General features: G+C 44.1%; 1 protein-coding gene across 2 annotated transcripts in view; it reads right to left on the minus strand.

Moving 5' to 3' along the window:
* Positions 1 to 211: 211 nt before the first annotated feature.
* Positions 212 to 27,295, minus strand: part of LGI2 (leucine rich repeat LGI family member 2) — a 33,009-nt gene continuing 5,925 nt past the window's right edge. The window contains exons 4-8 of one of the 2 annotated variants that reach the window (XM_005554600.5): positions 27,051 to 27,122; positions 21,129 to 21,200; positions 19,960 to 20,129; positions 14,043 to 14,207; positions 212 to 5,673 (exon numbers count right to left, since the gene is read on the minus strand). In XM_005554600.5, the coding sequence (XP_005554657.1) occupies positions 4,856 to 5,673; positions 14,043 to 14,207; positions 19,960 to 20,129; positions 21,129 to 21,200; positions 27,051 to 27,122 (1,297 nt within the window). In that variant the 3' untranslated portion in view covers positions 212 to 4,855. Of the gene's footprint in view, positions 5,674 to 6,818; positions 9,342 to 14,042; positions 14,208 to 19,959; positions 20,130 to 21,128; positions 21,201 to 27,050; positions 27,123 to 27,295 lie in introns of those variants that run through there. The other variant, XM_074039477.1, reaches the window with a different exon arrangement.

The raw sequence follows: 27,295 nt of genomic DNA on the forward strand, positions 1-27,295 counted from the left end.
TGAAGCTCTTCAGTGAATTTTTAGTGACTTTTGGGTGATTTTTTAGTTTCCAAGTAGAAGAAGCAAAAGACCCTTGTGGTGGTTACCTTCCATCCAAACAGAGAGTGACCTGCAAAGATACTGCTGTCCCTCGGTGGCCCATGGGTGTCCCCGCAAATTTGTGACTCAAGTGGCCATATTCATATTAAGCAGACCAGAGACCAAGACCATATTAGGCATGAACCACTTTTTATTAATAGGCTTACCGAATATATTGAATTAAGAAGCATATAGTTTGTACGCCCTATTTACCAAAAAGAGCTAAATATGTATACAGCCTAAAATACATCCACTGTAGTCTGCATACTGTAAAACTTGCTTCTTTACACATAGCAACTATTCTTATTTTACCTAGGTTATGCATTTAAAATACATACAAATGGTACCAAATAGCATATTGGCCTATTTTATCACAATTCTTATACGTTCCTGATAATCAAAGGGATTGATAGGGAATGCATAGTTTCCTACTAGAAAAAAAAGTAGATTTTGATACAAGCAATGGAATATAGTAAGGATAATAATGACTTGGTTTAGATCTCAGTAGCTTTACAATATACTTCTTATTTGAATGAGCATTATAGTTGGTTCTCTTCATTACTAATTGAGATGTTGTTAATTTTCCTGGTCATTCTATGCTCTGCTTGCCTGGCTGAGGCAAAGGAAGTCCTTATCCTTTTTTCTTTTCTTCCAGTTTGTTTTTACTTTCCCAAGTTTCCTCCGGAGCCATCTGCCCCACTTTGCCATTCCCCTTGCACTGCCACCCAAATCTGGACCACTTTCTCATTGCGTCATTGCATACAACTAGATTATTGTATTCCACTCCAGGAAGCTGTTGAACAGAATCTTTGGCCACCGCCTAATTAAAGAACTTCCTTCCGCAGCTGCAAAGGAGAGGCTGATACCTCTGCGGAAGAATCGGGAAGCCAGCTTAAGAGATTTTCTTTAGGTGGCATGCAAATAGACTGCCCTCCTGCAGATCTTCATCTCCCTTTCATTATACCCCAGGCCGGAGAAATTTCCATCATGAGCACTCCTGGCCGCCAAACCTCCGGCATCCCACGCTGATTTCTTTCCTAAAAATACACAGACTCTCACTCCATGGGGAAGAAAAATGCAACTCTGCCATTTCCAGTGTGCTCCCTGAAGGCTGCTGATGGCCGAGAGCAATTCATCACCACTCGTGCGTTCAGGCTTTGAATTTTTCCTTCACAGATCGCTTCTTGTTTATCTGGTGGACAATGTGACAAGAACCAGATGTGTCTCAACCTCAACATCCCTCCCATAGCTATGCAGGGGGAGAAACAACCAGACCAGCTAGATATCCTCCTTAGAACGGCAGAAAACTATCCAAAATTTCTGAACCACTTTCAAGAGTGGGGCCTTGCATGTAAAAAGAGTAGGGCATGTAATTGCATGCTTGTTCATTGTTAAATGGATTAGTTGGTTGAATCGTGTCTATTCAGTATGATTTTTCTTCTGGCTATGCATATTTTGTTGCACTTTTTACTTTATCTCAAGGTGCTGCCAAATTCAAAATCATGCTAGAAATGAAGGTCTTTCTTTGGGAGGGTATAGCAGGGTGTCTTAGAAAGAAAATACAATGTCTGCAGATCAGAGGGAGAGTTCTTGCTTTGCCAGTCCCCATTGGATAACCATGGCAGGCAATTTATATAGTTTTCATGTCTATTTCCTTCTCTCTGGAATTAGAATAATACCTACCCTGCAATAAACTTCAGAACTATTTATGAACAAATGAGGTGAATACTAATATGCATTGGAAAAATATAAAGCCTTGCTAAATGTAAGGTGGCCTTATCATCCACTGTCCAATAACACAGTGCTCTTCATATCTAAGATTTATTTTTAGAGTCTTGATAACAGACTCATTCCCGATCCTATGGAGTATGGGGACAATTCCCCCTTTAAGGAAAGGCCTTAAAGCCACATGGCTGCACAGAGGGATCAGTCCAGGAGCCTAGCCACAGAGCTCATCAAGAAGAAACAAGCTGAGCAGACGACCACCCAATGGGTGATGGGAGGGAAAGTAGAAGAAAGATCTGCCCCCCGCTTCAAGCTGATCTCCACTGGGGACAGTCCACATATGTCTCTGCTTTGCATTTTTGCTGTTGCTTGGTTGGTTTTGTGTTTTACATTATTACTGGAAGAATGCTTCTTGCAGGAATTGTTTAAAACTTCAGGGATTCTTGGGATGAAGCAGTAAGATTAATGAAGCAAAGCGTTCGCCACCCTGTGCCAAGAACATCTATGCTCCTTTAGTAAGTTGGCCAGAATAAATATCTCCTTCCACAGCATAGGCGCTCTGTAGATTGCAGGCTTTAGTCTTGTATAAAATAAAATTATAAAAAAGGAAAACCCGATTGCAGTTGAGTGGGTCACCCACTTCTCACACCCCATCCATCACCTGTTTAGATCATTCTTTCACCCCCTAATTCCCCATCCAGACTCAACAGCTCTCCCCACCCTAAGCCCGGCGTCCTGTGTTTCCTGGTTTCCCAGAATCTGGCAATGTGATCAGAATAGTGAGTGCAGGGGGCTCAGTCGCTAATTCACCCTCAGAGGTACAGCTGGGAACATGATACCTCTCTGCAGTGGCAACACTGTGAAAAGATGCCACCTTGCCATCCCTACACGTGGCTGGAATTGGGAACATTACCTTGATCTGGCATAGTTGCTGGGACTGTCTAAATATCTCCTACAGTTTGCCAAATACCCATTTTTCTGCTCAGTTTGTCTGAAGGGTTCCATGCAACAGAAAGAATAGCTTGCCATCTTTAGGGCTGCAGGAACGGCAGAGCTCTTCCCCTTTCAGCCTCTAATGGGGGAACCTGGGCATTTGTAGCCTGTTCAAATAAACCAAGAAGGCAAAAAAAAAAAAAAAAAAAAAAAATGCAGAAGAAAAGTAATTTGCACTTAAAAATGAAAACAAACCACTTTTCTCCTGTTCGCTTGGTATTTGTAGAAGTTTCAAGTGACAACACTACCATGTGTGGGTGAGTTCGTTCACTAAAATCCGTGGTTTCTGAGGCTGGAAGCCTCAGCCTACAGTCCCAGAATGTTACCCAAGAGTGCTGATGTAACATCAATGCTTCATTCTCTGAGTGCTATTTATTGTCTCAGTCTTCATTGCTTAAAGTCAGGAAACAACAAACACATTCATATTTGTGGCAAAACATCTACCTACTCATGACATGGCAAATAATCATTTTACAATAACAATACAGTACAATATGATCGTGCTACTTTCATGGCTAGGAATGAAGTTGTTGGATTTCTCTCTCAGAGCTACCCCTAAAGGCATTCACTTTATATTCTCTGAAGAGAACCAGCTAACCAGGTGGAACATCCACTAAGAATCTTCCACATAACTGAACCCCAGGAGCTTCCCTATTGCCCATACCAGAGAGGCCCATTTGGAAATACACCATCTGGTTTCTTGAGCACAGACCTGGAGTGTGGGATTCAGCTTGTCTGGCTCCAAAGCTGGCCCCTACTGATCAGCCTGAGATCCCCAGCCTGCACAGGCTGATTCCACGGCCAACACGTGGGCCCTGTGAGCATGTGCGTCCCGGGGCGGGGCGGGGGGCGGGGTTCCTTTGGGAAAGCACTGGGAGAGGGAGTCTTCCTATCTGAGTATCTTGGGTTGTGATTTGGTGTGAGCTTCACTGGCAGCTGCAATAGCAGCAACTCAACAAAACGGGACTGTTACACAAGCGGGGCAGAAGGCAGGTGGGCCGGCAGGGAAGTTGGTATTCGATTACTTGAAATATTCAGTTGTCCAGAGGGCAAGGACACGCACCAATCAAAGGACCACCTCTAGGTTTCAAAGCACGTCAAGATCTGTGTAAAGTCCTCTTTGCCTTCGTAAAATCTCACTTCAAAAATTCTACCAAATGCTCATCAGACGGAAATAACTGTTTCATCCCTCTAAAGGACGAAATGAAAAGCACCATTCAGTGTTTGGCCTGTCTGCTGGTTACCCACAAACTCAACGGGTGGGTTCCGAGAAGCAGATGAGCCATGAAGAGCATCAAACAAGCATTACTGCTCTGGTCACCACAGGGTCAGCTTTGAACCATAAGAAAGAGGGAGAAACTCCTTTGAGTCGCTGCTGGGCCTGCCGCCTGTGCTGGGTCTAGACATGTGTCACCGGAATATTGTCTTTGTGGCAGAGGAAGCAATGTCAAACATTAAATTGCTAACGTATCCATGACAAGCATTCATATGAGCCAACAAAATCACCAAGGTTCTGCTATTAAGGAGGATTCAGGAAGACTGGGCATTACTTTTAGGAAACTGGGATGACTCAAAATAGCACTGCTGAGTGTTACAAGATTTTTAAACTAATAATCAGCAAATCTTTTCAGCTGACTTTTGGCTTTAAGAGTTCTTACCAAAAAGATTGCTCAAGTGGAATGAGAGGGGCTCAAAGTTTGTTTTTTTATTTCATTATAAGAGCTGTCCCATCTTATCCAATTTTCTTCTTCCTCATTAAAAAGGGGGAAAAAAGGCATATTACATTTCTAGATGGTAAGAGTAAATGCTGTACTCTTTTCTCAGAAATTACAGGCTTTAAGATGCTCTTTAAAATGGCAGAAGGGGCATGTCATGCAGTTAGCCAATAAATGCAATCCCTGATTAAAATGTGAGTTCTAAAAGTTTGAAAACGTCTAACTATGTCGGTGCTTTTTAATTTCAGGGCTCTGAGCCTGGCTTTGATTTGTGTGTTGATTTTTCTTGGTCCTCTCTTGTGAGAGCTAATGCTACATGTCTTTGAATTTCACCCACCACACCTTCACAAACTTAAGTCAACAATGATATGTTCAAAAATCTTTGTTTTCCCTTTGAAACTGGATGCAAAAAAGAAATCTCTCCTGTCGGTGGAGACAGCTGTGAAGGAACGAGGCGCCTGCACATAAATCTCCTTAAACTTTTTGAATAGCTGCTTCTCTTTATCCCACTGGTATATCTGAGAGAATGTATAGTCACTCCCCAGGGCCAGGTAGTGATTATCTTTAAAAGAAAAGGGCTGCAGGGTCATGGCCCCCCGGGATGGAAGAGCTTGGATCTCCACGAACTGCTTACTGTTCCACCTCATGACCCGGGAGTCCCCGATGAAGCGGGTGAGGGAAAGGTACAGGGTATTGTGCATTCGGAAGCTCTTCACAGCCAGTACGTCCTCCATGTTGGGGATGTCACCGTGAGGGACAAACTTCTTAGAGCTTTTATTCCACTGGAGGATGATGGGGACCTGGGAGCGGCTGGACAGGATGAGATGCGATTTTCCATCGATATCAACAAACTCTGCATCCGTGTCTCTGAACCACTCATGCAGTGACTGGTAAGAATAAAATCCTTTGCTGTTCCATTTGTAAACTGTGGACAGACCAGCCTTCGAGCTGTCTGCGATGACAAAGAACGTCTCGTCGTCGATCTGAAACAGCTCGATGTCGTTGGGCTTGGAAATGCGAGAGACCTCTATGTCTTGGAATTTGACAAATTTGGTCCAGCTCTCGTCGTATTTGTAAATGTGAGAGCCGCCGAAGAGCTGGGCTACCACCACAAAGACCTGATCATCGATGAGAATGGCCTTACAGCCCACGATGGACTGACCTGTGCTCCAAAATAAAGGAGAGGAGATTAGTGCAACTACAGCTAAAAACGCATCTCCACTTGTACTCTTGTACACTGCTGATGGGAGTGTGAAATGGCACCATCACTATGGAAAACAGTAAACATGGACTTAACCTACAAGCCAGCAATTCCACTTCTTGGTATAAACCCAAAATAATTGAAAGCAGTGACTCAAAGAGATATCTGTACACCTAATGCTATAGACCAAATGTTTGTGCTCTCTCCAAATGCATATGATGAAACCTCACCTCCAATGTGATGGTATTTGGTGGTGGGGCCTTTGGGAGGTGATTAGTTCATGGGAACAGAGTCCTCAGGAATGGGGTTAGTGCCCTTCCAACTCCCTCTGCCCTTCCACCACATAAAGACACAGCAAAGAGGTGGTCAGCTATGCAGTGGGTTCTTGCCACATACCAAATCTGCCAGTGTCTTGATCTTGGACTTCCCAGCCCCAGAACTACGAGAAATAAATTTCTGTTGCTTATAAGCCACTCAGTCTATGGTATTCTGTTGCAGCAGCCCAAACAGACTAAGACACCTATAACATCATCCTTCACAATAGCCAAAAGGTGGAAGTAACTCAGGTTGCTTCAACGGATGAATAGACCAAGTGTGGCATATACATAAAATGGAATATTATTCAGCCTTAAAAAGGAAGAAAATTCTGCCATATGCTACAACATAGATGGACTTTGAGGGCATTAAGCTAAGTGAAATAGCCAGTCACAAAAAGATAAATACTATATGATTCCAGTTATATGAGGTACCTAGAGCAGTCGGATGTATAGGGACAGAAAGGAAAGGAGTGGTTTTCAGGGGCTGTGGGATGGGGGAGATGAGGAGTTGTCATTTAATGGCAGAGTTTCAGTTTTTCAAGATGAAAAGCGTTTGGAGGTTAGTTATACGACAATGTGAATGTATCTAACACTACTGACCAGTATATTAAAACATGGTTAAGATAGTACATTTTGTGCTTTGTGTATTTTGCCACAATTAAAACAATTTTTTAAAATTATCTAAAAATGTGCTTCCATAGAAATGGTCAAGTGAGGTCATCAGGGCCTCTGGAGTCCTCAGAGGCAGGCATACAATTCAGGAAACTCACTAATGCACCAAAGGAATTATCGTCATGCTTTTTAATAAAGCTACATTAAATAGCTTGATTTAGCCATTTCACAATCTATACATATTTCAAAACTACATTTTATACACAAACAAATAGACACAATTTTAATTTGTCAGTTAAAAAATGTGTATCCATGGAAGAAAAATAAAAAGTATTTCCTGACTCCATACGGCAGAAGTAGGCAGTTAAACAGGCTTCTCCTGGCGGTAGGGTTGGGTAAGGGATGGTAAAAAGGCAGGACTGAGGTCTCAGAGGCAGGAGAAAAAGATTTCTGAGTGTTCTTGAAGACATTTGGGCTCTTTTGATTTCCAGAGCCAAAGGAAGCCAAGTGGAGGCAGAAAGAGTAGGGTTAAACCTCATGACACAGACCAGAGGCCTAGGGTTCAAAGCCTAGCACCTTGTAAGCTTTCTGACCTTGTGCCAGTTAACCCAACTCTGTGCTCAAGTTCCTCATTCATAAAATGAGATTGAAGATGCCGCCAGCACTGATCTTACAAGTGACTGTAAGGATGAAATGAGATCATTCATGGCAAGCGTTTCTAGCATGGAGCACTGGCACCTAGGGGGTGATTGATCATTAGTGGGTATCATTATTGGACAATTGAAGCAATTGTCACAGTAATCACAAGACCTTGCCCCTTAGTGCTTGCCCATAGGGGGCATGCGTAAATATCTAAAGAAGGAGCGATAGTCTGAATGATCTCGTTCAGGCGTCATAAAACTAAGACTTTGCAGAGACGGGACCATTTTCCATGGTGACTCTCCTCTCTGGCTCACCTCCCACCATCCCTTCTCATCCTGCACCCAGATGCCCCCCAGACCTCCCCGTTCCAGAAGACCAACCACTAAGCAAAGGACCACCCACAAGACCACTGATCCTCCATCTAGATCATTTGATTAAAGGTTTTTTCTTTCCTTTAATTTTCTATGTAATTTGGACCAAAGTGAAATTGGCCAGAATCCCAAATTCTAAGGATGATTCCATTTCTATCCTAAGGACTGGCTTTGGGGGCTGACACTGGGTGGTTTTCAGAGTGGCATTTACTTTTCTCTTTCACCATTCTGGCCTTCCTGCAAGGACCTAATACCTTTTCCTTGTTTAAAACTAATTATTGCATTGTTTTTTCCTGAGGATATGTGTGCTAAATGTTTACCAGAGCAAATTTTGAAAATACTAAGAGGTAAAACGTAAAAAGTGTGTAGGTGGGCCGGGCACGGTGGCTTATGCCTGTAATCCCAGCACTTTGGGAGGTCGAGGTGGGCGGATCACGAGGTCAGGAGATCAAGACCATCCTGGCTAACACGGTGAAACCCCGTCTCTACTAAAAATACAAAAAAATTAGCCGGGCGTGGTGGTGGGCGCCTGTAGTCCCAGCTACTCGGGAGGCTGAGGCAGGAGAATGGCATGAACCCGGGAGGCGGAGGTTGCAGTGAGCCGAGATCGAGCCACTGCACTCCAGCCTGGGCGACAGAGCGAGACTCCATCTCAAAAAAAAATAAAAATAAAAAAATGTGTAGCTATGACCAGGCACTATTCTAAGTACTCTACATGCATTTACTTATTTAATCCTTATAACAACTGTATGAGGCATATACTATTCTTAGCAGCATCATCATCCCCATTTTACAAAGGGTAAAACTGAGGCACAGAGAAGTTAAGTAATTTAGTAAAAGTCACACAGCTAGTATGTGGTAGAGACTGAGATTTAAATTCAGATAGTTTGGCCTCAGTCTACACTCTGCTACCAAAGAACCAAAAAGCACAAAGAAGAAAATACAAGCCAGTTGTACTATAGATGTGAAATAACACCTAATATCTTGATTATATTATTTATTGTTTAATCTATGCACATATTCAAATATTCTTTTTTCAAAAACTGGGGTTTATGTTATCCATAGATATTTTATAATCTACCTTTTTTCCACTTGGCGCCCATGCTGTGAACATTTCCTCATGCTGATGATTCTTCAACAACTTGATACTGTTTGACACTACACAGAATCTCATTGCATAGATGCACCATCTTGTATTTAATTAATGCTCTACTGTTGGACATTGCAGTTATTTCTAGGTTTTCCTTATTGTAAAATAACGTTTCCTTTGAAATATTGTTAAATAACATGTTTTGATACCATCTGGCAGTGTTCTCAAGTGTAAGAATTGCTGGGGCAAATGTTGTGCACATTTTTAAGCTTTTGGGTTTTAACTGCCAAACTGCTCTTCAAAAGCAGCATTGACTTCCACCCTGCCAACACTAATTGAGAGTGCAGGCTCCTCGTCTCTTCTTGAGCACCTGGCTACGGAGGCCACCGCCCCCCAGAAGCATCCTAGAGGTCTGCCTGTCACAGCCAAAGGACCACGTGAAACAGAAGGAATTCCTTTCCTGGAGATGCTCTGGAACACACTCTGTCCAGGTTAGCCGTGGAGTTGTCAGTAGCAGACAGATCATTGTGTGCGTGTGTGTGGCGGGTGGGGGTGGTGAATGTAGGAAGAGGGATTACAGGTCGGAACATACTTAGCCTGCAGAAATCAAAAGGCAAACAAAATAAACCAAAATTGAGAAAGCCGAGATGAGGTGTAGAGAGAACGAGGGGAAGCGAACCTCACGGTGAACATGACCATGGGTTTCTCTCTCTCCCCTGGGGCACATGGACAGCTGGAGCCATCCCTTTGGCAACATGGTCACCAGGCCGGCAAAGGAGGAAGTGCATGCATTGAGAAAATCCTGCCCCACCCTTGTCAACTTGGGGACGACCCCACGACCAAACAAGATGTCAAATGAGGTACGCACAGCACAGGGAGGGAGAATGATCCATTTACCTCCTTCTTCTTCTAGGCAAGTAGCACCCAGGGCAGCGTCCTTGCCTATCCACGTGTGCTGTAGGGCTTTCCCTCATGCCAGGCTCAATGCCAGCTACCGAGAGACAGCTCCACTCCTCCCTCCATGGAGCGATCCCCCTTCCTTCTGTAGCACCACCTTCTACCTCCCTCAGGGAAGTCTGCTGCTCTCTGCATTCCCAACGCTCATGCAAGTTGTGGAGCAGTTTTAATGGGAATCATAAAGGTAGAGTCTGTGGGGGGAAAAGGAGGGTTGCTCCTATTTTACCCCCATTAAATCCTTACAGTATTGGCCAGGCACGTTGTCTCATACCTGTAATCCTAACACTTTGGGAGGCGGAGGCGGGTAAATCACCTGAGGTCAGGAGTTCGAGAACAGCCTAGCCAACATGGTGAAACCCCGTCTCTACTAAAAATACAAAAATTATCCCGGCATGGTGGTGTGTGCCTGTGATCCCAGATACTCGCGAGGCTGAGGCCGGAAAATCGCTTGAATCTGGGAGGTGGAGGTTGTAGTGAGCTGAGATCACACCACTGCACTCCAGCCTGTGTGACAAGAATGAGACTCTATCTAAAAAAAAAAAAAAAAAATTCCTTATAGTGTTTCCCTGAGTCCAATACTATGCTGATCTCATTTTACAGATAAAGTGGAAATTCCTAAAATCTCCACTTTACAGATGAAAGGGGCTCGTGCACATTAAACCACTTGGCCACGGCCACCAACCAGTAAGGGCTGGAGCCAGGATGATCAAAAGCCAGTCTGATGTTGGAACTCATTTCTCGGGCTTGGTGGTGAAAAGAGGAGCCAGGTGGGCTTCATGTCATGGTCGCCGAGCTGTGGGATGATTCAGACTTGGAGACTGAGGGGCTGAGGAATCCTTGGAAACTAACAAGGTCCAACAGGGCTTTGACCCCAGCCACACCCACTCGGATCGCACTGACTTCCTCCCTACCAGCTCTGTGGCCTCCGTTGGGTCCAGGCCATGCTTGCTTGCCTGGGTTCCAGATTCTTTTCATAGCCTCTTAGCTGGCCACGGTGCTTCCACCTTTGTGCCCTCACTCCAAAAGTCTATATTGGACCTGGTAGCTGGACACAATCCAGCCTCTTAGCTAGGTACCTGCATCCTCCCGCCTCTGCACAAAACTCTCCGTGGCTTTGCAGGACATTCAGAAGAAAAGCCAAGTCCTTCCTAGGATCTGTGAGACTCCATGATGAGCCTTTCTGACTTCGGACTCATCAACTGCAACTCCGCGCTGGCTCATTTTGCTCATGCCAAACCATCCCCCCGGATGTTCTTCAAACAGGAAAGATGCTCTCCTGCCTCTACCTATGCACATGCTGCTCCCTTTGCCTGGAATGCTCTTCCCCTCCATGGGAACCAATCCCACCGATCCCACAGGTCTTATTCAAGTAGCACCTTCTTGACGAGGCCTCTCCTGGACACTCTACCCAAGCCTTCAAATCCTCCCACACACAGTACTCCACATCTTCCTTCTTCACTTTATTTCCCCTCCTTAGCACATTTCTGTCTGATGTGTTTTTTGTTAATACTACAATTATTTTTACGATAATTATTACATTATCGTAAATGTAATTCTTTCTTACTGTCTCTTTCTCCCATTAGAATGGAAACTCCTGAGGGCAAAGGTTTTTACGTTTTGTTTTGTTTTTTTGAGATGGAGTCTTGCTCTGTCACCCAGGCTGGAGTGCAGCAGCATGATCTTGGCTCACTGCAACCTCTGCCTCCCGGGTTCAAGCAATTCTTCTGCCTGAGCCTCCCAAGTAGCTGGGATTACAGGCGCCCACCACCACGCCTGGCTAATTTTTGTATTTTTAGTAGAGACAACGTTTCACCATATTGGCCAGGCTGGTCTCAAACTCCTGACCTCATGAGCCACCTGCCTTGACCTCCCAAAGTGCTGGGATTACAGGCATGAGCCATTATGCCCGGCCAGAATTTTATCTGGTTTATTCACTGCTGTGTCCCCAGCACCAAGAACATGCCTGGCTTAGAGTAAATGTTCAAGAAATCTTTGGAACAAATGAATAAATTTAAGAATGCCACCAGCTGCCGTATATCAGAAGGGCAGGAGTTTGAGATCAGCCTAGCCAACATAGCGAAACCCCGTCTCCACTAAAAATAAAAAACATTAGCCGGGTGTGGTGGTGGGTGCCTACAGTCCCAGCTACTCAGAGGGCTGAGGCAGGAGAATCACTTGAACCCAGGAGGCGGAGGTTGCGGTGAGCTGAGACTGTGCCACTGCACTCCAGCACGACGACAGAGTGAGACTCCATCTAAAATAGTAATAATAATAATAATAATAATAGTAATAAAAAGAAAAAAGAAAGACAGGGCTGTCCTACCAAGGTCAACCTGGGAGAGAAATCCAGTGGGGTACAACCATGAGAAACCCCAGGCTCGGCCCTGAATAAACAGTGGGTGACTGGACACGCCTGAGCCTGGACCTCATCATTTGTAAGGCTGTGAAAAGGATGGCGGCTTTGAGAAGTGCCTGCTCCGTGCACTCAGTCCTCACAGCATCCACATGAGGCACATCCACTCCCCATTTCCCAGATGAGAAAACCACGCCTCAAAGGCACAGGTACTTCCTAGTCCACGGCAGAGTTGGGAGTACAATCCGTGTGCATCAGTTTTCAAAAGCTGAGCTCTTTCTAGTATGTATGCCTCCTCTCTCTAAAGAAGAGAGCTTTTGTCCTCCAACCTATGGACAGATGTAACTCCAAGGACTGTTATGAGCTTCCAATGGGATAAACTAGGCCCTGGTGCCTCACAGGCTCACAGCCAACATCGGCTCTGGAACTTGTTCAAGAGCAAAGCTCAGCCAGGCAAGGTGGCTCAAGCCTACAATCCCAGCACTTTGGGAGGCCAAGGCAGGAGGATCCCTTGAGCTCAAGAGTTTGAGACCAGCCTGGGCATCATAGTGAGACCCTGTCTCTACAAAAAATAAAAAATTAGCTGGGTGCAGTGGTGTGTGCTTGTAGTCCCAGCTACTCAGGAGGCTGGGGCAGGAGGATCCCTTGAGCCCAGGAGTTCCAGGTTGCAATGAGGCAAGATTGCATCACTGTACTCCAGCCTGGGTGACAGAGTAAGAGCCTGTCTCAAAACAAAAACAAAAACAAAAAACCCACAAAAAAACAAAGAACAAAAAACAGCAAAGCTTCATTCTGCTCCCATCTCCTACCCTAGAGATGGAGAGAAAAGGCAGAGAGGCCAGCTCATCCTCCCCTCCCCTATCTTCCATGTGAGGACGAAGAGGGAAGAACAAAACCACGTGGGTATGGACTCGCTTCCTCATATCCCTTGTTCTTGGCTTCCACAGCAGGTTCACCTGTGCCACTCTGTGCTGAGTCTGCACTTCCAAGAGCGCTACTCTCTGGAAGGTTAGCTCAGCACTGGGAGGCCAGATGGCCCGACGGTGGCCAGCTCATCTGAAATGGCATCCTCGGAGCATCCGATGTACATCTCACACTGAGATACACTGTGAGATAAGGCTCATTAGCAGCTCTCCCCGCCTCCCCACCTCCCCGTACCTGCTGCGAAGCCACTTGGTGCTTGGGAGACTCTTAGGAGCCTCCCAATCTAGAAATTCTACCTGAATATGCTTCTTGCTGCAACAGTAAAACGCTGCTCTAAGGCCACATCAGGAGCCTCTAAGGGAAACCCTCTCCTGGGGTGATAATTAGACCTTTGTGGCACTGTTTACACAGTATTATTATCAGATTGCATGTTGATAAATGAGAAGTGTTTCAAAGGTTATTTCAAAAGCAAGTAGACGGTCCACACTTAGTAAGGCTAAGGCACTGGGATCCCATGACAGCACTGAAAGAAGCGTTAACTAATTCATATCCCAAATGCCTAATTTAGGGATCTATTTATTCTTATTTTGTATGTACTTACTAAAAGAAAGCAGTGATCACTAGGACTTAGCAAAGGGCGCTAGAAACAAGCTATAGGGTATGTGTGTGTGTTTGTTAGCATATTAGTTAACAATCAGCTTAACGAAAGTCAAAGCATAATTTAGTTGCTACAAAGCTGGTACAGACCTGGGTTCTGATACTGCTCAGAACAAAGGATTCTCAGTGTGACTTCTCACCCCTACTAAAAAATGCCTCCCACCACGTGCAACCTGCAAATGGTCATCAGTAGTAAGCAGGATCACTACCTGAGGTTTCCACTCTCCCAGTAACGACCACACCAAGACAAAAACTGGAGAGACCCAGAGGGTAGGCTGGGACGTGTTCCCCAGCTCTAACCAGGTTAGACGGCCAAGCTCTCCCTCAATACAGAGGGCGTTCCTTCTCCCATGGGCTTGAGGAATGCTGAAATTAGTTCAACACATCTGATGAAAGCCACAACACACCTGTAATGTTGTCATAGCTCCGGAAATTCATTTCGATGTGGTCCCACTCCAGCACCATGCAGTTCTCCATGCTGGGCTGCGCGATGGCCACGTACACATCGTTCTTGGAGTTGAACGTATCCACTGAAACCGACTGGTAGGGTAAAGTCTGATGAACAACAAAATCTGGGAACGGGTGTTTAAAAAGAAAAGCGTTCATAAAACCTCCTGCAGGAATTATCAACCACCATCACCTTTCCATCACCACATCAGCTCTGAAAAGGACTGGGGAGGAGGAGGAGGACAGGAGAGAAGCAACACAAACATCACAGCGTATTTTACTCTGAGACATTCCAGAAAGAGTCCTGGCTTGTGCAGGACCATCAGACAGAATGCACAGCTTCTACTACAGCTTCCTGTGGAGAAACGGCTTCCCGAGTTTGGCTAAAGGATCTGAGTTTTAAGCATATTTGGTGAGACTTGGCTTTCAAAGTGGTAAGACAGACAGGACGTTGCACAGCAACATTCTCAAAACTGCCGTGCAAATCACACTGTGACAAGGTGGGGGCTGTGGTCCAGTGAGTTTGGAAAATGCTGTACTTCCAGCTCTCTCAGAACAGCCCTTGTAGGGAAGAAGTCTGCTTTGTTTTGTTTGATGTGGTGCTTCTCAAACTTACCTGACCCTTTATCTCCAGTTGTAACCCCTAGCTTGGGATTGCCTGTCAGCAGACAACCCCACTGCATGTTCAGAATGAATGGTACACTCCCCAAATGGCACACTGAACACTGGAAACCAAACCAAACCCTCTGCTACGGTCTCAGGGGTATTATGGTTCCTACCCACTTAGCCTAGCACAAAGTGAGTGCTCAATACATGTTACCTTTTAGAGGTGCCCCTCCCTTCATTCTGGGGGCAGAGTAGGTGCTTACTGAATACTTGTTGGCTAAACCAGTGTGAGGGGACTGGCTTTGCTTCTCAGCCCACTCTAAAGACTACAGGGAAGGAGATGGAGGCTGAGTGGTACACGAAGATTTGGGTAGAAGGAGGAGAAAAGAAGAGGCTGCCTCTGCAGCCCAACAGGTAGGAGGTGACTGAGGGAGAGTGTGGACAAGTGGCTCCAGTGGACGGGGTACCTTCCCATCCCCAAGTTGAGAGCAGAACATCCTGGTGAAGGGCTGGGGCTCGAAGGTAAGACAAACTGGGCTTCCGATTCTTGCCCTGCCACTTTCAGCTGCATGACCTTTGGCAAGACAATTGACCCTCAGGTTCTTTCTTCATCTGTAAAATGAGGGTGGTGTCTATTTCATAAGGTTACTGTAAGACTAAACCCAAGAGTACATGTAAGTATATACTGCAGTGCTATGGTGATCACTTAGTAGTTGATATATGCAACAATGATAGTATTCAGTTGCCTGCTTGAAGACTTAGGGAGGAGTCACGGCTCCCCCTCATCCCGCCCCCCACCAAAATAATAATTGCTTGGTCAAAGATAAAAAAACAAACAAACAACAACAAAAAAGAAAAAAACAGAAAAAAGTGAACCTCTGTTCACTCCTGTTGGCACTGCCAGAACGAGCGTAGAAGCCAGAAAGCGCGTGTTGACTGCACAAGGCTTTGCTGGTTTCTGTGTTCACACGTAGACAAAGAAAGGGGAAATGGCATCAGTCATCATGTGCTCCCTTTTCTGGGGATATAAAAGGACTTGGATAATATAGCTGCTTTCTTTTAATTACAACCAAGATGGCTATAAACTCCTCTCCTACATCTCCGGTTGCATTCGACTAATCCGAGTCTGCCAAAAGTTCTAGGCACTCCCGCGATGCCTGCCACTCACTCATCTCCTCCCTCCCATTAGCCTTCCTACTGCACTCTGAACTCACAGAAACATGAGTATTTGCTTTAAAAGGCAGGCTGTTTAAAGTGTAGACTAGAAAGTTTCTGGTTTTATTGAAGAATCCCAGGATGAAAAGGAGCTGTCACAGTACAGAGCATTTTACAAATCTAGCCTTTCGTGGCCCTGTTTTAATCTATTTTCCCCACATAGTGGTTTCACAATATTTTCTATATACTATCTGGCATAACACAGATTGTTCAATCATTTGAATTACAAATCTAACTCTTGATAGAAGACACCCCTCCCCCCAAAAAAAAGGGAGGAGAAGGAGGAAGAAGAGGAAGAGAAGGAAAAAAGAAGAATGGGGCCAGGCAAGATACACAAGATGGCTTGTGCCTGTAATCCCGGCAGCTTGGGAGGCCAAGGCAGGTGGACTGCTTGAGGCCAGGAGTTTGAGACCAGCCTAGCTAACATAGCAAGACCTTCTCTTTACTGAAAATTTAAAAAATTAGGCCGGGCACGGTGGCTCAAGCCTGTAATCCCAGCACTTTGGGAGGCCGAGATGGGCGGATCACGGGGTCAGGAGATCGAGATCATCCTGGCTAACACGGTGAAACCCCATCTCTACTAAAAAATACAAAAAAACCAGCCGGGCGTGGTGGCGGGCGCCTGTAGTCCCAGCTACTCGGGAAGCTGAGGCAGGAGAATGGTGTAAACCCGGGAGGCAGAGCTTTCAGTGAGCTGAGATCCGGCCACTGCACTCCAGCCTGGGTGACAGAGCGAGACTCCGTCTCAAAAAAAAAAAAAAAAAAAATTAGCCAGGGGTCATGGTGCATGCCTGTAGTCCCAGCTGCTCTGGAAGCTGAGGTGGAAAGATCAATTGAGCACAGGAGTCTGAGGTTGCAGTAAGCTATGATTGTGCCACTGCACTTTAGCCTGGATGACAGAGCAAGACCTTGCCTCAAAAAAAAAAAAAGAGAGAGAATGAAAAGCAAATGGTTGATGCATATATGTTTGTGGATATCAGAGAGAGGACCAGAGGAATTTAAATATCTTCTCCCACCCCCAATTAAATTTACTTCTCACAAACAGCAAAAGCACATTCTTGTGGAAAGATCTTAGAAATACACATATTGATGTGACATCAATTTACTAGTGTTAAAATATTAATGGCACTCTGCAAAAAGAGCTGCCACTTCCATTCACACTGGATTAAGTTCATGATGTCAGTGGGACTCTTACAATTTAGGCCTTTCTCCCAGTGGAATCAACAGATTTTTACATGGCTATTTATAGCACTTGCAGAAAATAAATTATACATGACGCCGATCCTGCTGGGAGAGAAACTGCACATTAATGCATTATTTCTCTTTGCATTTTCATCAGCCCCGAAAAGGGGAAGCTAACAGGACAATTAGGATGCAAAATTCACTTCCTCTAAGGAATTTAGTGAATTACCCATCTAACACAGGGAATCATTGGTAGGTAACAGGGACTTTTGAGGTGGTTAAAAATAGACTTGAAGGGAAGGGTTCAAGAGCTGATTAAAGATCTGAAACAGCCCAATGTTGGCTTTGTGGTATGAATTACATGCGTTGGCCAAGGAACAGAATGGGGACAGTACCTTCCTCTCTCTGGGAAAAAACAGTGAGACAGGAGAAAACTCACCCCTTTTCTGAAAATCTGAGTTGAAAAGGAAAACAACCGTACTTAGAAAATATGCTTCTTTCCAAACCTTTGGCAAGAATACAATCACTGCACCATGAACTCTCGAATTTGGCTTTCCATTTTCCATCCATCCTCATTTGTTCCCCCCACCCCACGCCCCTACTGCCCATCTAGCTTTTAATGAAGCAACAGAGGCTGAGGTTTGATCTGAACGAAAGATAATGAACCCTGAACACTCACAATTTGTTGACCTAGTTCTTACACATCAGGGCCTATATTTGGGGGTGGGTCACAACTTGATTGCACCATTTTTTTCCCGATGGAAGAAACTGTCAGCAAGAGCCTCATCTCTGTTTGTGAGTCTTAAAGGGATAAAACCATAGCAAAGCCAGAATTATCATCTCCCTCTCACCAGAAAGCCTAGCGCTGACTTTTTAAAGTTTAGGAGGAAGCTTGTTCATGAAGACAAACACTGCATAACACAGAGAAGCCTCTAAAATGTGTTAAGGCCTCTTGCTGCTCCATGTTGGGATGAGGACAGGTTACCTCAGTTCCAAGCTACCACCATTCCAATAACAATTCTCAGAGCCTGGGTCACTTTTACAACCATCCCCAGGGCCCTAAGTTCAGAAAATATATTTTCTTATAGAAATTATTTCCTATTCCCACGGCCCTCCAGCCCATTACTTCCATCAGAGGTTAGCAGAGTCTCTCCACGCTATGGCCAGGTGTGAAGAGAACAATGGAAAATCTGCAAATTTCACCTTAGCATTTCGAGAACTCTCCAGAGAAAATGGAGAAAAGGTAGAGAGAAGTTCTCGGTGAGCTTTGGTTTAGCTTTGGTTTAATTCAATTTAATTTAATTTAGCATTTAATGCCAAATAGTCTTGAATGCCACCTTTTGGTGCAAATGTTATCGACTACGACCAGTGATTTATTGCTCTGGCCCTAAAATACAATAAATTAACCTCCTAATGGCCTCAGCTGACTATGGAGCACCTGCCAATTACACAGCTGAAGAAGCCCCTATTCGATGATGAAAGAAAAAGTCATTTTTGTGAGATTTCAGGTTGTCTATCAGACAAGAACAGAACTTGCAGGGGTCCCTTATTTACAAACAAAGATACCTGGAAATGATTTTTACTTTGTGGGTTTTTGTTTATTTGTTGGACGGTGGTAGCAGGGACTGGCCTAAATGTGATATTTTGTTCTTGGAGTTTTGGTGTCTTTTGAGTTTCTGTAACTATTTTCTGTTTCTCATTCCTGCTGCTTCGCCTGACATGACTTGAGGCTTTGTAGATAGCAGCTCTCAGCCTGAATGTTTATTTTTATAAATCAGGTAAGCAGGTTTTCATACAGTGGCCTGATCCTCTCTCTGACTTTAGAAGCTGTAGAAACCCCACGTAAGCCTTTCCAATGGAGATACTCACCAGTACCTTTGGCCTCATGTTGTGACAGTGGAAGCAGTTAGTATATATGTAAGTATAGTTTAATTTTATCTTATAACCTGAAAAATGTATAAACTGAAAGCTTGTGGCAGGCCCTGGAAAACAAAATGAAACTTTCTTTACATTTTTCCGTCAACATGAGTTGTTTCCTTTTGATAACTAGTCATTAACTCTTATTTTCTGTTTTGCCATTGGTTATAATTTACCTAGTTATCTCTTCTTACATGGGACTCTGAAAGTCATTTGTGGGTTTAAAGCTCTGGTGTTTGGGCCAGGCACAGTGGCTCACACCTGTAATCCCAGCACTTTGGGTGGCCGAGGCGGGCGGATGATGAGGTCAGGAGATCGAGACCATCCTGGCCAACATGGTGAAACCCCGTCTCTACTAAAAATACAAAAATTAGCTGGGTGTGGTGGTGCACACCTGTAATCTCAGCTGCTTAGGAGGCTGAGGCAGGAGAATCGCTTGAACTCAGGAGGTGGAGGTTGCAGTGAGTCGAGATCACACTGCTGCACTCCAGCCTGGGTGACAGAGTGAGACTCCACCTCAAAAAAAAAAAAAAAAGTCTGGTGTTTGTTAGTTAAATGTCCAGTGAACTTCATCTTCCTAAAGCAAGAGAACAGTCTCAACCGAGTAATTTAGGCCTCCCTGCACTGACCTTCTATGAAACCTAGATTGATGTGAAAACATTCTCTTGCCAAACCCACAAGTTTATACTTTGACTTAAGAAAATGAAACCCTTAGAGAAATTTGAATTTTGCAAAGAAGCAAAATTAAAGCCAGGGCAGTTAACAAAAATTCTCCCAAACTTTCGAGATGTTTTCCTTACCACATCAATTCATTTCTTTAGAATGTTTAAAATTTCTCTAGAACTATTTTGATAAACAGTTCTATATTCACCTTTCCCCACTCTCTGTTGACAGTCTAAAAGAAAGACAAAGAGATTATTCTAGATATCCATGTCTGATGAGATAGGCTCTGAATACCTGTAGTTGTGCATTCATAGTCAAAGCTGGTCACATCATTCAGCTTCTTTTCCTGATACTCTGGTGGACCACTACACAGCACGTCGGAAACAGTGGAATTTGTCATCTTCAACCACAGGTATAGCCACTTGGCTTTGCAGTCACATTCAAATTTATTACCCCTTAAATCTCTAAAAATCAAAATAAAGCACAAACACATAGACATGTCTGACATGTTTTGGTAGTAACACGAAACTCCAGAATTATTAACATCCTGATATATTTAAAATCCCTTAAAATGGAGTTCAAAAAATTTTGTATATAATGCCTCCTGTTTCTTGTATCTATCACTGACTTTATTTAATACTCCTCAGCACCCGGGAATTTAACTGCATAACTATATAACGTCCAGGGAGCTCTCAGCGAGGACATATCATCTCTCTAGATGCTCTTGTCTCCACGCCATGCTGGAAATGGGAGACGTGTGACAGAAGAGCAGCCCCCAACAGAGGTTCTCATCAACATAAAGAGGATATTGTAGGAAGATAGTTTTCACAAACACAATTGAAACTTCAAGCTTTTGTTAAAACTACGTCCAGTAGGTTGGGCACGGTGGCTCATGCTTGTAATCATAGCACTTTGGGAAGCCAAGGTGGGCAGATCACCTGAGGTTAGGAGTTCGAGACTAGCCTGGCCAACATGGTGAAACCCTGTCTCTACTAAAAACAAAAATTAGCTGGGGGCAGTGGCATGCGCCTGTAGTCCCAGCTACTCAGGAGGCTGAGGCAGGAGAATCGCTTGAACCCGAGAGGCAGAGGTTGCAGTGAGCCGAGATCATGCCGCTTCACTCCAGCCTGGGCAACAGAGCGAGACTCCATCTAAAAAACAAAAACAAAACTATATCCAGTAAGAAGCAATGCTAGAAGATAAAGCAGGTGAACGCGCCATCTCAAGGAGGGGACCTCCCACCCAGCAAGTGCATTTTACCATTGGCCTCATGGTGCTAAGTATAAAATGGCAAAATCCAACACAACACAAACTGTATGCTATTTCCCAGGATGCACTACTTTGTTATAGATTTTTAGGCACAGCATAAAAGAAATGCATAAAAGAAAGGTAAGAGGGGATTGAAAGACATGATTAACTGGGGCACAATGACAAGAACACATAAACTAAATTTCATTACTTACAGTTCAATCAGAGAGTCTAAATCACTGAAGACATCCCTTGGTAGTGCTTTTATGTGGTTATTGGCCAAAGAACTAGAACAAGAAAGTCACATTGCAATGCAGTTATTATCTCATACCCTGTCACTCTCAATTCCCTTCAGATAAAGCTATTGACTTACAGCACAGCTTTGGTCATCAATACTGAGAGAGAGCTTAGTTATGCAAAGATAACATAAGATATGCTGGATTATAATATAAATTTTCTTTTTTTTTTTTTACAAAAAGCACTTTTTAAGCTCTTTATGTATATTTGCTCAACCTCAGATGGTTTCCCATGCTTCTTAGAATCAAAGCCAAAGTTCCTTCGGTGGCATGCAAGACCCTTTATTGCCTGGCTACCTCCACTCTTGCTTACCTAGGAGACCCCATGTCATCGGTCTCCAACTACTCAATGGATCTCTGATCCAACCACACTGGCCTCCTTGCTATGCCTCCAACAGGTGAGGCATGCTCCTACCTTCCAGGCCTCTGAACTTGGTCATCTGCCTGGAATGTTCTTTCCCCAGCTATCCATTTGGCATTCCATTGCCTCCTTTGGGTCTGTCCTCAAGTATCACCACCTTCTCAGGCCTCTGCACACCTCCCTTCCCTGCACCGCCATCATTTGGCACACTGCATATTTTAATTATCTATTTGTTTACTGGCTGTGTATTCTCCCTCTACATAAGCCACATGAGGAAAGAGATTATTATCTGTCTGTCCACTGCTGTATCCCCAGTTCCTAGAACAGTGCCTGGCACACAGCAGGTACTCAGTATATCTTTGCTGAATTAATGTATTAAGCACCAAAGTGAGAGTGATAAAAGAAGATTTACAGTCTTGTCCCAAGAAGTTCCCTAATGGTCCATCTGAGTGAATTCTATTACTTGTGACTCTAAGAAAGGACTCAGTAAATACTCCTTTACATAAAGACACTCAGCTCTAACCTTTAAGAATAAAGGTTAGAGTTGTAGGGAATGATTGACTATGATCAATTTCATTTTCACATTAATAAAGGTTGACCCAAAACCATTTTGCATTTGCTCGTGGGGTTAAAGATCATTCTAAGACGTCTTAGTCCGCACCCCACCTCCAGGAAATAGACTAGAATGCACAGCATCAACTCTTTCTCTGATGATTCAGGATTTTGCAGTGCCCTGTCATCATCCTGTGAAGATGAATGTCCACGGTGCAGGGCTGATGTAGAAAGACGCGGAGTGTTGAAATGATGTACACTGAGTTTGTGATTTCCCCAGGCACTGCACTCTAATGTGAGTCAGCCAAGAAACTGATGCCTACTTTTGTTTTCTTTTACACATATGAATGCAAACAGCCAAACATATAAATGACAAACATGTAAGCAATTCAGCCCCAACCTATTTAAGATATCTACGAAATGTATCTTCTGTATCATCATAATGACCCATCCCAGAAAGATGAATTAAAGAAATGAGTCTTTCTACCTAGAGTCGGTTAGCTGGGCACAGTAGAAAGCTTGGAGCCCAAACATTCTTGCTTCAAGGCACCAATTGAATATAGGGAGACCCATAGCTTCTGAATTATGCCCCTTTCCATCTGGGTAGCCACAAATGGATTTAAATAAAGTTTCATGTACTCTTTTGCCTTTCTTTTCTAAATGATGTATTTGTACATTTTTAACTGTGTTGGAAAATAGGCTGAATATGTAAACAGACTGAAGCTACTCTGAAAGAGTTTTTGGAAATTTTTAAAAGGGGGGGTGTTCATTTTGATTTTTTTTTTCCTTGGTCGATGGTCACTTTTTCTGGAAAGTAAAGTACAACAATGTTTTAGCTAATTAACATTATTAGCTAAAAACTTCAACTAATTGAAAGTTATTGTATTGATATGATAAATATACACAGAATGGTCAAAGCCAAAAAAAAAAAAAAAAAAAAAAGCAGAGTGTTTAGCAACGTTCCAAATGTTCAATTTAGATTTCAGAAAGCACAATTATTTAGATGGGCTATTCACCCCACTCACACTAAGTGCTTAACACCTGCCTTTCCACTTCATTTTGCCTACAAATCATGGCACTTACTTTATTTCTAAAACTACTTAACAGCTCTCTGTCCCTTGGGCTTCATGGGACTGCCGGAAACAAATGTTCTAGATTTTAGTTACAGATTGGCACAGCTCCTTCAATGCTTTGAAACCTGATCTATGTCTCTTTTCCTATGCATGTGAGTCTGTAAGCATTGGAAAAGTTCATAAAAGATAAAAATCAGCTGCTTAACTTCAACAAGCAAATTCCAAATAGGAACTTCCGTAGCACAGGGGTGAACTTTAGAGACTTGGTATCTTCTCTTTGCTTAGAGGTTTTTAAAAGCGGAGGGAGGTGAATTGATTCATTCTTTAAACAATATATTAAATTATTGAATTACTAAATACATCTCCAGCCTAGAGGAGTCAACGTTAAAAGTTGCCTGGTCGGGCACGATGGCTCACATCTGTAATCCTAGCACTTTGGGAGGCCGAGGCAGGCAGATCATGAGGTCAGGAGATCGAGACTATCCCAGCTAACATGGTGAAACTCCGTCTCTACTAAAAATATAAAAAATTAGCCGGGCGTGGTGACACGTGCCTCTAGTCCCAGCTACTCGGGAGGCTGAGGCAGGAGAATCGCTTGAACTCGGGAGGCAGAGGTTGCAGTGAGCTGAGATCACGCCACTGCACTCCAGCCCGGGTGACAGAGTGAGACTCCATCTCAAAAAAAAAAAAGAAAGAAATTCACCTGACTTGTCCAGAAGCAGAGCACATATGGGAAATCCAATTCCATTAAGAAGCCATCCATCGGCCGGGCACGGTGGCTCAAGCCTGTAATCCCAGCACTTTGGGAGGCCGAGATGGGTGGATCACGAGGTCAGGAGATCGAGACCATCCTGGCTAACACGGTGAAACCCCGTCTCTACTAAAAAAATACAAAAAAACTAGCCGGGCGAGATGGTGGGCACCTGTAGTCCCAGCTACTCGGGAGGCTGAGGCAGGAGAATGGCATGAACACGGGAGGCGGAGCTTGCAGTGAGCTGAGATCCGGTCACTGCACTCCAGCCTGGGTGACAGAGCGAGACTCCGTCTCAAAAAAAAAAAAAAAAAAAAAAGAAGCCATCCATCAATTAGCAAATCAGAAAGTACGTCCTGCTGGGTTAGCCCTGCGCTAGACACTGGGGGAAGAACAGAGCTAAGGGCAGATCACTAAAAGTCCTGCCCTCCAGGAGCTTCCCATGTGCTGGGAGATAAAACGAACACCCAGGCAACAGCACCAACCAGTATGGTCATTGTAGACAGTAAAGTACTGGCTGCATGAAGCCAATGACAGGAGTGAAGAGGAAGATGGAGAATGGCTTAACTGGGGAGATAGAACTTAATTTGGACTTCGCATGAAAAGGCAGATGCCAAGAGACCAAGGGCGGAAGAAACAGCATCCCAGGCAAGGGAGAGGATATGAGGAAAAGCAGTGGGATGAGGTGGGGGAGCACCGAGAGCTTGATGTTCTGAAGACACTCAGAGAAATAAGGTTAGAGAGCTGAAGAGGGGCTTGACTTGTAGGCTTGACAGCAGGGTGGTCCTACTCACTGGGATGAGCTGGTTCTTCTCTAATGCATTCTGTGCTCTCTGGACCCAAGTGCAGGACTCCCTCGCTCCCTCTGTGTTTGTGTTCTCTGTACATACCACAGAAAAGGAGGTGCCTCTTGCACACATGTATGCATGATAACACATGAAACAAACGCATAAGCATGCACAGACGAACACAGTTATGTACACTCATGTATATAAGTCCATGCATCCAAGGATACTTTGTACACCTACACAAAGATATGCAAATACCCGTGCATGATACCTGCTTGTTCACACCCTCCTGCTTATGGCCATCTGAGCAAATGAAAGTTGCCATCTGGACTAACTCAGCCCGTCACATGGGCTTTGGGTTTATAATCTGCCCAGGGCTTTTGCTCAAATACAAAGCCCTAATTCCTGACTTCTGGGAACCAGGCTCATCTGGCCACAGCTGTTCCTCTTCAGACACCCACAGCTGTCTCCTTAGCAGACTCTGTCTGGCCACCCAAACTGCCAAAGATACTTGAGGGGTCATGGAGGAAATTGGGACTTCTTAATGCGTGGAGGGAAGGAATGATGATGATGATGATGATGATGATGATGATGATGATGATGCCAACTATGCCTTGAGCATTTACCATGGGTAATGGGCTAGATGCTTTGCAAGCAAGCATTAACCCTTTATGTACAGCGATCCTATGAAATCAGTATAGTTATCCCTATTTTATGGAGGAGGAAATTGATCTCAGAAAGTTAAGCAATATTAATAAATCATGGCCTTGAGATTTAAACTCAAGCCTATATGACTCCAAGCCCACAACTGTAGCCTCTACAGGAATCTGGGGATTTCACACTTAGGTTGAATCTGAAAAACAATAAAGGCTTTTATAGGAAGAAATGAAGACCTAGGACATTCTCCAGTACCAACTATGCTGACACAGAAGTTTGGGCTTCCCACGTCTGCGCCCTCATCTCCTTACCCCATAGGCTTTAACTTAAGCAGAGCCTCTACTTGTGGGCGTTCCAGAATCAAGTGCTTGCTAAGCCTATTGACAAACCCCTTGGCCAATATCGGGGCTTGATGTGAATGGTTTCCTAATTAGATGACTATGTCCACACTGTACCAGTCAGGGTTACACATGCTGAAGGTACTACCATCCCTGCCCAACACTTCCAGTCAAAACCCTCCAGTTTTCCCAACTGTCTTTATGGCAGGCAGGCTGACTACAGAGATGAGACATGTTATCTTACTCAAACTCAAAATACCTATCATGCAAATGGGACCTGGTTCCTGGCTAATGAATTGCTCCTACCAAGACAACGAGTATTTTTACATTTTCATAAACACAGCCACTATTTTTTCTAGTTTTACAAATTTTATACATTTGCTAAGTGTGTGTACTTGCTTCATTTTTGTATGCCAATTTCAAATCAATTTCTTTAATTTTATCTCTAGAAAGCTCTTAAAGAACCAGAGAGCTTAGTTGAAACCACAGATTAATCCAACATAAAAGAAAAAGTGATTTGCACTCAAATGAGAGGAACCATGAAAATGTCTCTATTCCACTTTATCCTAATTCTGATTCAACATTCCACCTAGTCATCTAAGACTTGGTTCCAAAATCTGTAAAATGGGGACTCACAGATTATTATGAAAGATGAAGAAGAGAAGGCTCACTAAGCACCCAGCCCTGTGCCTGGTGCCAAGCAAGTATAAGACTCCCAATAATTTCCTTCCCGGCTGGGTGCAGTGGCTCACGCCTGTAATCCCAGCACTCTGGGAGGCCTTGGCAGGTGGATCACTTGAGATCAGGAGTTCGAGACCAGCCTGGCCAACATAGCGAGGCCCGGTCTCTACTAAAAATACAAAAATTAGTCAGGTGTGGTGGTGTGTACCTGTAATCCCAGCTACTCGGGAGGCTGGGGCATGAGAATGGCTTGAACCCAGGAGGCAGAGGCTGCAGTGAGCCGAGATCACGCCACTGCACTCCAGCCTGGGCGACAGAGTGAGACTCTGCCTAAAAAAAAAAGAAATTTCTTCCCATCTCCTCCATCAAGCAACACAAGTCCCTCACACCCCAGGTTGCTCCTTAATTCCCACACAGTCATGTGGTCTATAACTGCAATTCAGGTTGATAGAGATGATAATAAGACAAGTATGTGAGTACTCACAATGAGCCAGTATCTGATTGACAACATAGAAACCTCTTAAGTAATCTAGAAATTCGTTTCCTTCGGGGACTCTTACAACCAAGAAACAGAGAGGCTCCAGGAAACGAATCTTACTCCACATATTAGAGGACTTACAGTACTTTCCATAGGACTTACAGGTGAGTCAGGTCACGGAGGCCCCGAAAGGCATTTCTTGAAATGGTTTCTATTTTGTTCCCTTCAATGAACCTAAGAGAAAAAGTTGTATAATTAAAATGAATTTTCTCTCCTTAGTATCTCTAAAAAAAACTATGTTGGTAAGATTTCAGAATAAAATCTGAAAGCATTTGTGAATTGTAAGAATTGATCTCTGAAGACTAGGTCAGCTGCACCAAATTACATGTGGTAGCAGTATGTATGCA

The sequence above is a fragment of the Macaca fascicularis genome, chromosome 5 (assembly GCF_037993035.2).
Source record: "Macaca fascicularis isolate 582-1 chromosome 5, T2T-MFA8v1.1".
NCBI classification, from domain to species: domain Eukaryota; kingdom Metazoa; phylum Chordata; class Mammalia; order Primates; family Cercopithecidae; genus Macaca; species Macaca fascicularis.